Source organism: Rhinatrema bivittatum, chromosome 8 (genome assembly GCF_901001135.1).
Source record: "Rhinatrema bivittatum chromosome 8, aRhiBiv1.1, whole genome shotgun sequence".
Classification (NCBI taxonomy): Eukaryota; Metazoa; Chordata; class Amphibia; order Gymnophiona; family Rhinatrematidae; genus Rhinatrema; species Rhinatrema bivittatum.
Window position 1 is genome coordinate 152,059,600 of NC_042622.1, and position 14,313 is coordinate 152,073,912.

At 45.4% G+C, this 14,313-nt stretch overlaps 1 protein-coding gene across 1 annotated transcript in view; it reads right to left on the bottom strand.

Moving 5' to 3' along the window:
* LOC115097951 (barrier-to-autointegration factor-like) overlaps window positions 1–14,313 on the bottom strand; it is a 79,331-nt gene that overhangs the window by 36,218 nt on the left and 28,800 nt on the right. The window contains exon 3 of the mRNA XM_029614141.1: window positions 9,674–9,819. Within this exon, the coding sequence (XP_029470001.1) occupies window positions 9,674–9,799 (126 nt within the window). The 5' untranslated portion in view covers window positions 9,800–9,819. The remainder of the gene's footprint in view (window positions 1–9,673; window positions 9,820–14,313) is intronic.

The following is a 14,313-nucleotide window of genomic DNA, read 5'->3' on the forward strand; positions in this document are numbered from 1 at the left end:
GGATATCAGCAATTAGCTGTTGACGAAATTTATCATCCCTCAATAAGGTGTCATTAAACTTCCATGTTTTACTACCGGAGTTTGCACAGCGACCCCTTAACTTTAAAGTGATAGAGGCATGATCAGACCACGTAATGGCCTGGACATCAACATCCTCAATTCTATCCACCAGTTGGGAATCAATCAAAAAAAAATCAATACGGGAGTACGATTGGTGAGACGCAGAGAAAAAGGTATATTCTCGTCCCGTAGGATTCTGCTGTCTCCAGGGATCCACCAACTGCCAAGTGTTTATGAGGGACTTCAACCGTTTTCTATGAGAGCGGGAACCTGCCTGGCACCCCTTAGACGTGTCCAAAAGGGGATCAAGGGTCAAATTAAAATCGCCCACCACTATTGGTAGTCCCTCCCCCTCTTTGTCTAGTAATTCGTCAAGCTTAGAGTAAAAATCCTTCTGGTGGTCATTAGGCGCATATACAGCCAATAGTGTATAAGTAATTCCCTGATAAACAAAAACTACGAGCACATAGCGCCCATTCTCATCACTAATTTGTTTACGTAAAACATAATCCTCCCCTCTACAAAAAAGAACACATACTCCTGTATATTTCGCCTTCGGCCTGGCCGCGGAGAACACCCTATGAGGGAACTCTGGCCAGTGTAATAAATGCTCATATCGTTTAGTTAAATGAGTCTCTTGAAGACATATTATCTGGGCACCCAGGGATTTAATATCCTGTCGGAGGAGATGCCGTTTTCTTGGGGTGTGAAGCCCTTTAACATTAAGAGAATATATATGAACCGCCATCATAAAGAGGTATTACTTGCTACAAGAGTCCCAAGAATAGTATGTGCCCCTAGCCAAGATCTCAAAATGTCCCATTCCTCCCATCCACTCCACCTGAGCATAAGCTCCCCATTACCAGCATCAAACCTGCAGGTGCCGTACAACATGGTTATCCTATCGTTCCATATTCCCCACTGTCCCCCATCCCTCCCCCGCCCCCCATCCCCCCATAGAAATATGCACCATAGTCGCATGGCGCGTCTGCCGAAGCAGAGGAGACCAGGGAAGTCCCTGAGGCGGCCCTCCGCCACTCCAGTGCCATGCACCTTAAACTGTGATTGAACCGAGCTGGCTATAAACATACTCAAATGAGAACAAACAAACTTAGTCACCCAATGCAAGACGCATCTCTGTAACCCAGACTATTCAAACGAACAGCGCTCAGCAAGCGCTGCTCCTCCATCCACGCTCCCCGAAAAAGCAACTCAAAAGGAAGTACTCAGCAAATCTATTATAGAAAAGTACATCAGGTCCCTTCACGGGTCTCCTCCGGCGCCGCCAGCTGCCCGCTGACGTTCCGGCGTAGCCGTCGGCCTCCATGCTCCACTCGCTGCCATCTTCTGACTTCTGGCCTCGTACGCTGGGGCTGCGGCGCTGAGATGGTAACTGGAAATCCTGCCGCCGTCAAGATGGCTGCCGCCTCCGTGACACTGAGGGCCTTAGAGGTAACTCCTTGGATGGTGACCGCTATACCCCCCGGAAACAACCACCGATAGCGAATTTTCTCCCGCCGAAGCACAGATGTAACAGGTTGGTATTCTTGCCGCTTTTTCAAGGTGATAGAGGAAATATCGGCAAACACCGCTATCTGATTCGACTCCCACTGCCACGATTGCTGTCGCCGGGCCGCTGTCAAAATTCTCTCCTTGATGGGAAATCGCAGAAAGCAGGCTATAATATCACGCGGCTGATTGTTGCCGCGAGGACCCAGGGTGCGGTGGGCCCTTTCAATCTCAATGTCCGATACTGCTGCCGAGGATTCCCCAGCGGGGTCGGGTGTAAGAAAAAACTTACAGAGAGAGCGCACTACCGCTGTGCAATCAGCATAAAGCTCAGTCTCTGGGATGCCTCGAAACCGCAGATTACATCTGCGGCTTCTATTCTCGAGATCTTCCAGTTTCGCCGAAACTTCCACACATTGCTTATTCAGAGAGTCCTCCGCCTCCTGTAGCTGATCTAGGCGTATTTCTTGGCCCTCCAAACGTATATCGCAGTCATCCACCCGCCGGCCTATGGCCGCCATATCCTCCCGGAGTTCCGACATTTGCGCCATCATCTCCCGTTTATTAGCCTTCATATCCTGGCGAAGATCTTGGAACCAACGGCGAAATTCTTCCCGAGTGGGCATAGTATTCTCTGTTTGGCCCACCACCGCTTCGGAATTCGCACCCTCCTCCATCTCCTCGACGGGTTCGGCCGGTGGATCATGGTCGTCAGAAGGCCCCACTTCTTCTTTCCCCTTCGCATATGTAAACTGTCTCAAATCGGGACCTTTACGTTTGGTCGTCATGTCGGGGACGTACTAAGGTACCGATGTGCGCCCTTAGAGGCAAGGAAGAACGGATGGAGCTCGATTCTCTGCAATGATAGCGTTAGGCACTGTGGAGCAACTGGCTCAAGCCGCCATTCAGGTTCGTGACGTCACCCGTCTCCTCTTCGTTGGATTTCTCTCGTCTTCCTCTGTGGTTCCTGATCCTTTGTCTTCATCTTTGTTCCATGTCCTGGTCTCTTGTCGGATTCCTTCTCCTTGTCTCCAGATGTCAAGTTGTCCTTGTCTCCAGATGTCCCAATGTTCCTGTCTTTTGATATCTTTGTCTTCAGTTCCAGTCTCCGGATATTCCTTGTCCTGATGTCCCTGGTCCAGCAGTTCCTGATGTTCCACCCTTCATGCTCCAGATGTCCCTGATGCCCTCATCTCCTGGGGTCCCCGATGTCCAGATGCCCTGATGTCCTGGTATCCAGAGGTACTGGTGTCTTGCTGTTCCTGATGTTCTATGCTCCAGTCCTCACCCTGATGTATCCGAGTTCCATGTTCCAAATCCTGGTCCTGATGTCCTTTTTGTCGGCAGCGCAAGCCTCTGGAAGATCCTTGCTTTTAATGTTCCGAGTTCCAAGTTCCAATTTCCTAGTCTTGAATCCTGAGTCTTGTATCCTGTTCCAGTCTTCGGAGTACCTTGTGCCTGCTTCTGTCCTTAACCTAGATCTTGAGCATTTGTCTTTGACTGAGTATCCTGGGTCCTCATCCATGTCTAAGTATCCAGAGTCCTCGCCTGACTTTCCTTAGTCCACGACTGATCTCAATCCACATCTGAGCATTCGGTATCTCCATCCACGTCTGAGCATCTTGCATCCAAGTTCCAAGCATCCTCATCTTGTCTGAGTTCCAAGTTCCAAGTGTCCTTGGCTCTTCTGAGTTCGGTCCGAGTGCAGGAGGTCACTCCCAGACCCCCGCTGGACTTTTGGCAAGTCTTGTGGGGGTCAAGAGGGTCCTCCAAGACTTGCCAAAAGCCCCTAGTGGTCCAGCGGGGGACCGGGAGCGATCTCCTGCTCTCGGGCAGTCGGCTGCCAGTAATCAAAATGGCGCCGATAGCCTTTGCCCTTACTATGTCACAGGGGCTACCAGTGCTATTGGTCAGCCCCTGTCACATGGTAGGAGCACAAGATGGCGTGGGCCATCCAGTGCTCCTACCAAGTGACAGGGTCCAGCCAATGGCACGGATACCCTGTCACATGGTAAGGGCAAAGGGCCATCGGCGCCATTTTGATTAGTGGCGGCCGACACCGGGAAGCGGTTCACATCTCTAATGTATAAGGCTGGTGTACTGTTCAACTTTAATGGAACAAAGTCAACATGGCTTTATCCAAGGCAAGTCTTGCCTCACAAATCTGCATTCACTTTTTTGAAGGAGTTAATAAACATGTGGATAAAGGTGAACCAGTAGATGTGGTGTACTTTGATTTTCAGAAGGCGTTTGACAAAGTTCCTCATGAGAGTTTTCTAGGAAAAGTAAAAAGTCATGGGATAGGTGGCAATGACCTTTCGTGGATTACAAACTGGCTAAAAGACAGGAAACAGAGAGTAGGATTAAATGGACAATTTTCTCAGTGGAAGGGAGTGGGCAGTGGAGTGCCTCAGGGATCTGTATTGGGACCCTTACTTTTCAATATATTTATAAATGATCTGGAAAGAAATACGATGAGTGAGGTAATCAGATTTGCAGATGATACAAAATTGTTCAGAGTAGTTAAATCACAAGCAGATTGTGATAAATTGCAGGAAGAAATTGTGAGACTGGAAAATTGGGCATCAAAATGGTAGATGAAATTTAATGTGGATAAGTGCAAGGTGATGCATATAGGGAAAAATAACCCATGCTATAGTTACACAATGTTAGTTCCATATTAGGTGTTACCACTCAAGAAAGAGATATAGGCGTCATAGTGGATAACACATTGAAATTGTAGGTTCAGTGTGCTGCGGCAGTCAAAAAAGCAAACAGAATGTTGGGAATTATTAGAAAGGGAATGGTGAATAAAACAGAAAATGTCATAATGCCTCTGTATCGCTCCATGGTGAGACCGCACCTTGAATACTGTGTACAATTCTGGTCGCTGCATCTCAAAAAAAGATATAATTGCGATGGAGAAGGTACAGAGAAGGGCAACCAAAATGATAAGGGGAATGGAACAGCTCCCCTATGAGGAAAGGCTCAAGAGGTTAGGACTTTTCAGCTTGGAGAAGAGACAGCTGAGGAGGGATATGATACAGGTGTTTAAAATCATGAGAGATCTAGAACAGGTAGATGTGAATCGGTTATTTACTCTTTCAAATAATAGAAAGACTAGGGGGCACTCCATGAAGTTAGCATGTGGCACATTTAAAACTAATCGGAGAAAGTTCTTTTTCACTCAACACACAATTAAACTCTGGAATTTGTTGCCAGAGGATGTGGTTAGTGCAGTTAATAAAGCTGTGTTTAAAAAAGAATTGGATAAGTTCTTGGAGGAGAAGTCCATTACCTGCTATTAATTAAGTTGACTTAGAAAATAGCCACTGTTATTACTAGCAACAGTAACATGGAATAGACTTAGTTTTAGGGTACTTGCCAGGTTCTTATGGCCTGGATTGGCCACTGTTGGAAACAGGATGCTGGGCTTGATGGACCCTTGGTCTGACCCAGTGTGGCATGTTCTTATGTTCTTATGACCACCCTGAGAGCACTGGAAATTAAACTCCTGGGTCCAAGGTGAAACAAACTCACATTTCTGGTGGCCAAAGTTATTCTGTTGCTGTGCCCAGTGTGGTAGAAGCAGCTAGACACTAACATACTGTTATTGTTTGTAAGGTTTTGGTTGGACCCTTGGACATTGTGGCTGCTGACCACGCCCACAGGAGGAAGTCCCGTGAGGGGCCACAGATCAGGCTCAGCTTAGGACACTCAACACAGATAGATCTTTTATTAACAGTATTAAGGAGCCACCAGAGGTGGCAGTAGTGAGCAGAGATGAAGCCCAGCTGGGCTTGTAGTCCCTCAGGATCTGGAACAGTGATCCCACAATGGCTGTGCTGTAGTGAAGAGAAACTGAGATAGTGAGTACAATGAAGTATATGCAGGGTTCTGGAATAGAGCCTCGTAGGTTGAGTACTCAAACAGTGGTTTCTCTCGGTAGGGATCACAGAAGCTGGAATAGAAGCAGGCCCTCAAGGAGCGAGTACCTGGTTCCAGGGAACAGCTCTGAGAGAACTAGATGGTAACTCACTGATGGTGTAGGCAGCGGTATCCTCCAGGCAGAAGTGGAGTTCAGGCAGCGAGTCCAGAAACATGAACATAAGAACATAAGAAATTGCCATGCTGCGTCAGACCAAGGGTCCATCAAGCCCAGCATCCTGTTTCCAACAATGGCCAAACCAGGCCACAAGAACCTGGCAAGTACCCAAACACAAAAAAGATTTATTTATTTATTGATTGATTGATTGATTGATTTTTATATACCGACATTCGTCGGAACATCATGCCGGTTTACACTGTAACAAAAATAACAAGAGAGTGAAATACAATAAACAGGGATGGGGAAGGGGGAGCAACAATGAAAGAGGAGAGAGGACAGCAGTAGGAAGGATAGGGAAGGATAGGGAAAGAGAGAAATTTGATAGGAACATTTGAAGAAAATAAGATCCCATGCTACTGATGCAATGAATAGCAGTGGCTATTCCCTAAGTAAACTTGATTAAGAGCCGTTAATGGACTTCTCCCCCAAGAACTTATCCAAACCTTTTTTGAACCCAGCTACACTAACTGCACTAACCACATCCTCTGGCAACAAATTCCAGAGCTTTATTGTGCGATGAGTGAAAAAGAATTTTCTCCGATTAGTCTTAAATGTGCTACTTGCTAACTTCATGGAATGCCCCCTAGTCCTTCTATTATTCGAAAGTGTAAATAACTGAGTCACATCTACTCGTTCAAGACCTCTCATGATCTTAAAGACCTCTATCATATCCCCCATCAGCCATCTCTTCTCCAAGCTGAACAGCCCTAACTTCTTCAGCCTTTCCTCATAGGGGAGCTGTTCCATCCCCTTTATCATTTTGCTTGCCCTTCTCTGTACCTTCTCCATCGCAACTATATCTTTTTTGAGATGTGGCAACCAGAACTGTTCACAGTATTCAAGGTGCGGACTCAACATGGAGTGATATAGAGGCATTATGACATTTTCTGTTTTATTAACCATTCCCTTCCTAATAATTCCTAACATTCTGTTTGCTTTTTTGACTGCTGCAGCACACTGAGCTGATGATTTTAAAGTATTATCCACTATGATGCCTAGATCTTTTTCCTGGGTGGTAGCTCCTAATATGGAACCTAACATCGTGTAACTACAGCAAGGGTTATTTTTCCCTATATGCCCTCGAGGAGCGAGTACCGGTTCCAGACAGCGACCTGAAAGAGAAGAGAGAGGCCCCCGAGGAGTGGGTACTCTAAATAGAGTAAGTCCAATAATGGAGAGGCAGAGTAGATAAGTATGGAGAGCGAATCCCATCCGTAAGGAGTTCCAGTACGAATACCTGTCCTTGCTAACTCGATTAGCTAGCAGTAGTGTAGGCTTTTTGTATCCAGGATGCGCAACGTCATCACAGGGGGACACCCCTGAGGTTCGCGCCAAAGAAAGTATTTGAAGCAGGACCATGCGGCACGCATGACCTAAGGCAGCTTAACAGCATGGCAGGAGGCAGCGCCCAAGCTGGACCAGGGACACCGGAGAGGACGGCAGGCAGACGCTGTGGCAGCCAAACATCCGCTTGGCGGAGATACTCTAGATTTTGTGGTCCGTGAATACGGTTATTTGATGTTGATTGCCTTCGAGCCAAGGCCGCCATTCCTCGAATGCAAGCTTTATTGCCAAGAGCTCTTTATCACCGATCCCATAGTTCTTCTCTGCTGGGGAGAAACGTCGTGAGAAGAAAGAGCAGGGACGTAAGGCTTTAGAGTCTCCAGTCTGGCTCAATACAGCCCCCATGCCAACATCTGAAGCGTCAACTTCTACGATAAAGGGCTTGTTGGGGTCAGGATGCTGCAAGCATGGTTCCATGGAAAAGGCAGTCTTTAGTTTCTCAAACGCGGAAATGGTCTCCGCAGTCCATTTTGAAGCATTGGCACCCTTGCGGGTCATTGCAGTCAAGGGTACTGCTAAAGAAGAGTAGTTCTTTATAAAGCTTTTATAATAGTTGGTAAACCCCAGGAATCATCTCAGGGCCTTCAGGCTGGTAGGTTGGGACCGATTTTTGATACTCTCGAGCTTTTGAGGGTCCATCTGGAAGCCAACTTTAGACACGATATAGCCAAGAAAAGGCACTGAGTCTTTATGAAATTCGCACTTGGTGAGTTTGGCGTAAAGCCGGTGTTCATGGAGTCGGCATAGTACTTGCTTGACATCCTCTAGATGAGTGGGCAAATCCTGGGAAAATATCAGGATATCATCCAGGTATACCACGACACTCTTGTACAGCAGGTCCCGCAGGATGTCGTTCATCATATTCTGAAATATAGTGGGTGCATTGCACAGGCTGAAAGGCGTAACTAAGTACTCAAAATGGCCGTCTCGAGTGTTGAAGGCTGTTTTCCATTCGTCGCCACTATGAATGGTCTACTACAGCAGAACCGGCAACGGTCACTCGAGCAGGATCATCGAAAACGGATTTAAATAAGTCCAAAAATCCATCTATGTCCTGCAAAATAGGATCCTTGCGTTTCCACAGTGTAGAGGCCCAAGACAAGGCCCCTCCATCAAGATAAGATAGAATGTAAGTAGTCTTGGAAAAAGCTGTGGAGAACTGAGAAGGCTGTAATGCAAAATGCATGCAGCACTGGTTTAAAAAAACCCTGGTCTGAATCTCTCCCGAGAAATGAACAGGAGCAGCCAGCGGTACAACAGTCTTTAAAGTTACTTCATGTAACTGACCTTCATTGCTGGAATTAGTGCCTTGGGTCTTCTGTGTGTGCAGCTGATGAAACGCTGAAGTGAGTTTCTCCAACGTGTCTTGCTGTTCAACAATGCGCCGGGCCAGGCCCAGAATGGCCTGCATGGCATTGAGCTGTGCCAGATCCATGGAGTTAGCAATCTGTTATTGTTTGTAAGGTTTTGGGTGGACTCTTGGACACTGTGGCTGCTGACCATGCCCACGGGGGGAAGTCCCGTGAGGGGCCACAGGTCAGGCTCAGCTCAGGACACACAACACAGGTAGATCTTTTATTAACAGTATTGAGGAGCCAACAGAGGTGGCAGTAGTGAGCAGAGATGAGGCCCGGCTGGGCTTGTAGTCCCTCAGGCTCAGGAGCGAGTATCTGGTTCCAGGGAACAGCTCTGAGAGAAGTAGGTGGTAACTCACTGATGGTGTAGGCAGCGGTATCTTCCAGGCAGAAGTGGAGTTCAGGCAGCGAGTCCAGGAACATGGGCCCTCGAGGAGTGAGTACCGGTTCCAAACAGCGACCTAAAAGAGAAGAGAGAGGTCCCCGAGGAGCGGGTACCCCAAATAGAGTAAGTCCAATAATGGAGAGGCAGAGTAGCTAGGTATGGAGAGCGAATCCCATCTGTAAGGAGTTCCAGTACGAATACCTGTCCTTGCTAACTCGATTAGCTAGCAGTAGTGTAGGCTTTTTGTATCCGGGATGTGTGACGTCATCACAGGGGGATGCCCCTGAGGTTCGCGCCAAAGAAAGTATTTGAAGCAGGGTCACGCAGCGCGCGCGCCCTAAGGCAGCTGGACAGCATGGTGGGAGGCAGCGCCCAAGCCGGACCGGGGACGCCGGAGAGGACGGCAGGCAGACGCCACAGCAGCCAAACGTCCGTCAACCGCGGGAGAAGTCACCAAAGAGGTAGGGAGGGCGGAGTGGAGACGTCGGGCAGCGACAGTCGTAACACATACTGGGAAGCAATAGCATAATATGGCAACCAGAAATGTGAGATACCTTTTACTTCTGCTCTGATCCAGGAATTAAATTTCCAGCATTAAGAAAATGTGCTTTAAACTGTCTTCTCTTTAAAACACCTCCCTGCATTGCTGAGGAATAGTTAATGCCTTCTTTTGCATGGGATTTGCATGCACGATGCTAATCTGAGCACAGGTTTTTACTACACTTTTAGCACGCATTTTTCAGAAGTTAAAACCCCTTTTATATATCAAAGTTAACTTACACCAGAAGCAAGCGCACTAAAATGAAAGTAAAAACCTGCACTAATGTTAGTGCCACTTATTACATCGGCTCCCATGTGAGTCCAAACACAGTAGCACTAGCAATAAATCTTGCATTAATAGATGGTACTCACTGTTTTACAATCCTTGATAATGAGACGATGACCCAGGATTATTCCAATGCCTGGCACCGAAGTGACCGAGTTGTTTTCTATACGGTCTCTAAGGAATCTCTGATGCTTCTGAGAAATCCCAGTCATGGTGCGTCCTTCTCCACACGCTGGATTTTATCAAGTAAAGAAATAGACACTGATCTCATTGGATGATTTTTTGCTTTTTCTTTAATCTATATTTTTCTATTTATTTATGTACTGTATTTATATAGCTATTTATCTATATATATCTGTGTTATAAATACTAGTCTCTATAACATGCCTTTAACTCTCTAGTTGGAAAAGTGTGAACTAAATGGTGAGGTATATGTAAACCCCCACCTATGGGAGGGGGCCACATAAATAACTTTTCCTCTCAGCTATGTGATTTTGAATGGGCTTGTGTAACAAGTACACACAACTAAAGCTTCTCCCAGAGGTGTGGAGGTAAGGCTGGAGCAGAAAAATTAAAAAAAAATATTACAAGTAATATAAGCAAAATCAGTGCATGAACATTAACATAACACATTTAGATTTTTATACTCCATAGGAAACAGAACCACATGGCATTATAGCAAAAAAAATAATTTATTAGCATTGGAAAAATAAGAAAATGTGATTTTTGCAGTTTATAATAGAAAAACACTAACTCTGTCCTAGCTCAGAACAGAATGGGGGAACTGAGAGACTCTCAATACCTCCATCTTGTCCTGAATAGCTGAGGAGCAGTCTCTCTCAACGTCCCTTTCCCTATGTGTCAAAAAGAGTGTGTGAGCATGTGTGTGTGTGTGTGAGAGAAAGTTCATTCTCCCACATATTTCTCACCCCTCTCTTCAACCTCAGCCAAATGAAGCTAATATATGTATGTGGCAGCCTCTGTTAACCTTAGGCCTGCCAAATTATCAGTCTATCGCTGCATTATTGTTTTGGGGGGAATTTGCAGTCCTTGAAGGTAGTTTGCATGCCTACAGGCCTGGAAGCCAGTTTTCAAATGGAAACTCCACATGAAGTTTCTCTAAAAATCCAGAGGTGGGCCAGCTCTGATGGAGATTCTTTACCCTGTCTACTTTACAGGTGCAAAGCACATGGGGTAAAGTATGCTTGGTGGGGTTGAGAGGGGAAGGACTGACTACCATTTCTCTTGCCAGGGTAAAAGGAGCCTCAGTGCCCCGAAGTTTTCCTTGTACCACGTGACTTCTCTGACGGAGGGCGGACCCGGAAGCAGCCCTATAACATCGGGCTGCTGTACTCTCCCTTCGGGTTGAGAGGGGAAGGACTGCCTACCATTTCTCTTGCCGGGGTAAGAGGAGCCTCAGTGCCCTGAAGTTTTCCTTGTACCACGTGACTTCTCTGACAGAGGGCGGACCTGGAAGCAGCCCTATAACATCAAGCTGTTAGCGGCGCACAGCCAAAGCCGTGCGCACCTAAGGGGCACGCGGCTTTCGGGCTTCGCAGGGAATCGCAGGGAGATGCAGGGAACTTTGCATTAATTCCATTCTACAGCAGCCCACCTTCAAAGATCCCACGTGAGGAAAAAGGAGAGACTTTCAACTCAGCTAAGTCCCCTTCTTTTTTTTCTTTTTTCTGATTCTAATATTATGCCTCACTCTGCCCGGAAACGGAGGGCAAAAGAGAGAACTGTTATGGAAGGAGAATTAGTCAGTCCGATACTGGGCCCTATGGATGCCCATATCAGAAGGATTCCCATGATACCAGGTGGATTGTCGCTTGACGGAATGCAGGAAGGCAATGCAAACCCTCGTGACTTTGAGATCTCTTTATCCCCGGATTGTAGAGTACCCACTGACAATCCTGCTACTTCAAGATCCGAACCTACAGAGAACACTGTGTTGTCCCTGGAAAAGTGTGACAATACGGAGGGTCCTCTGGAAACGTCTGAGGTTCCGGTAGCAGAAAGATTAGAAGGGGCAGCTGTGATAGGGGATATATCTCAAGATCCTGTCTTAGAAAGCGAGAAATTTGAAATGATACCTATTGTGAGACCACATACATTTTCACTTGAAGTAATTTGGGAAACGCTTGTTGTGTTAGACAAAAATGTATCTCTTCAATTAAAACCATTAGTAAAAAATATGGAAAAAATTGAAATTAAAGTGAATAAAATAATTTCTGATGATAAAAGGAGAGATTTAGAAATTGGAAAAAACTCCCAAGAAATAAAAAAATTAAACAACCAAAATGGTTTAATAATGAAGGAAAATCAATGTTTGACTAGAAAATTAGAGAATTTAGAAAATCAAACAAGAAGCAATAATTTAAGACTGAGAAACTTTCCTAAAATGGTAAGTCTGTCAGCGAAGGAAATGTGGAATAAATTCGCATTAGAATTTTTAATAATTCCACAACAAGCGTTACCCCCACTGTCCCAGGTATATTATGCACCTTCTATGAAAAAGTCATCTGGAAAAGAGGATCATGATCAATCTTTAAAACCATTGAATATAACTGATATTCTTGAATCCACTGGTTTAGAAAAAGCCCAACCTGCAACTATGATAATATCCTTTTTATTGAAAACAGACAAAGAGTGGGTTCAAAAACTCTTTTTTCGTAATATTAAAGAGAAATTTTGCCAGATGGAGGTTAGAATGTTTCCGGATGTGACGAGGGAAACCCAGAATAGGAGGAAAGAATTTCTTACATTTAAGTCAAAATTGTTGCAAATGGGTGCGTTATTTAAGTTAAGATATCCATGTAAATGTGATATAATATATAAAAAGGTGAAATATTGTTTCTTCCAACTGTCCCATCTGCAGAGATTTATTATGGAAAAACAAACTACAGGAACTATTGATACCTCCCCTAGTGAAATAGCTGGTAACTCTAAGTGACAGTTAGTATGGTTATCCTAGTTGATCGTCTATTATTACTTAGTTATTTCTGTTGTGATTGTAACTGGCTTAAAAATGTGTGGAACCTTTCCTCATGTATTGTGGACTAAGAATTGGTTGCGGCCAGTATTGCTGTCAAGAATGCTTGATTGTAATTTTTGAAAATTCTGAGAAATAATTTTTTTTTTTTTAAAAAGTATGCTTGGCGATTTAAAAATGAAATCCCCATGTGTACTTTTGGAGGCTCACCCTAACTCCATCCACTGGTAGCACCCCTTGCACCCCTTTTCAGAAGGCATTTTTCCAAGGGTAAAACACCTCTTTACTCCCAGTAAAAAAAAATAAAAATAATAATTTATTAACATTGGAAAATAAGAAAATGTAAGTTTTGGTAGTTGTAAAGGAATTTATATCAGGATTCCCTTAAAAGACCAGGATCAGACACTTAGCCTAGTCCAACTTAAGGCACATCCCAGAAGGGAATCCTGGTCATAGGATGCTTCTCTAAGCAAGGAAATAAGAGAGCAGGACCAGGAAGGAACACAGAGGACCTGGGCAGGAGGAGGAAGCAGAGAATATGCTAAAACTGTCTACTTGTGACTGCTATTGTTTGATTTAAGCACTGCTGAGGTAAGCAGGTATTTTTCTGGTTTGTGTAAATAATAAAGATTTCAGTGAAGCAAGGCTCAGCCCAGACTGCTCTACCCTCTGGCAAGCCAAGGATCAGGTGTTACATATGGTGATAGCAGTGAGGTTTCTTCTCTAGTGCTAGCATAGAACAGAGACCCACAATGAAAAAAAAAGTGAGGATGTTTTTTTATCCCCTGGGCCTCCTTGCAGGAGCAGCAAGGAACTAAATACAGGGGACAGACAGGGAAATGAACTGGACGTGTTACCTTTTTTTTCCCCTTTCCTCTGAGACAAAAGAGAAAGATTATTTTTTTTTGCTTGTGTTCCTAACCAGGGCAGTGGCTCGCTAGGAAGAGCAAAGCCTCTGCTGCACCAGAGTATATTAAATCAACATGGAGCAATTACTGTATGCTCATAGAGGGTCAACAGCAACTACAGAGAATTGTACAGACACAGTATACCCAGTAACTAGCAGTACAAGCAATAACTGTCACTGTCAATCAGCAACAAATATTACTGACTCAAATAACATAATCTGAACAAGCTGCTATAGCCCAGCTGCCCCTTCTGTCTCCAGTAATACTTAAATTGATGTCAAGAAAAGACCCCCAACTGTTTCTTGGCAGGCTAGCCCAAATCCACATGGACCACATACCTATGCAATTTGTTTACAGGCAGCAGCCAGGCTGCCTTCCAACTGCTAACCCATATGGAAGGGCCACCTTCACAGAGGTCAAAACTGGGTGCACCCTAGAAGTATACCAGCAGCAGTTTCGATGAGGAGTCCTTCAACCTGGGGTGAGTCCACAAAGCCTCTTCTACTAGCTAAAAAATGTAGGCTGGAAATGGCTACAGCCTGAAGGGAAGACAAATGCTGAAGTAGCCAAACTGATTCTACTGGATGGGTTGGACTGATCTATGTGAAAGTGGGTATATCAGCACCCACCCTGGAGACCATCCTAGAAGAAGCTGATGCCTTCCACTAGGCCTAGTCGATGCCAGATCAACCAAGACTATCTAAGAGACTGTCCCCACTGGGATCAGGAAGCTGCAATCCAAAAGCATGACACCGGTGATGGGATCTGGGTCTGCCACTATGCTTCAGCTGTGGAGAGAGAGAGAGATCACTTCACCAGCAAC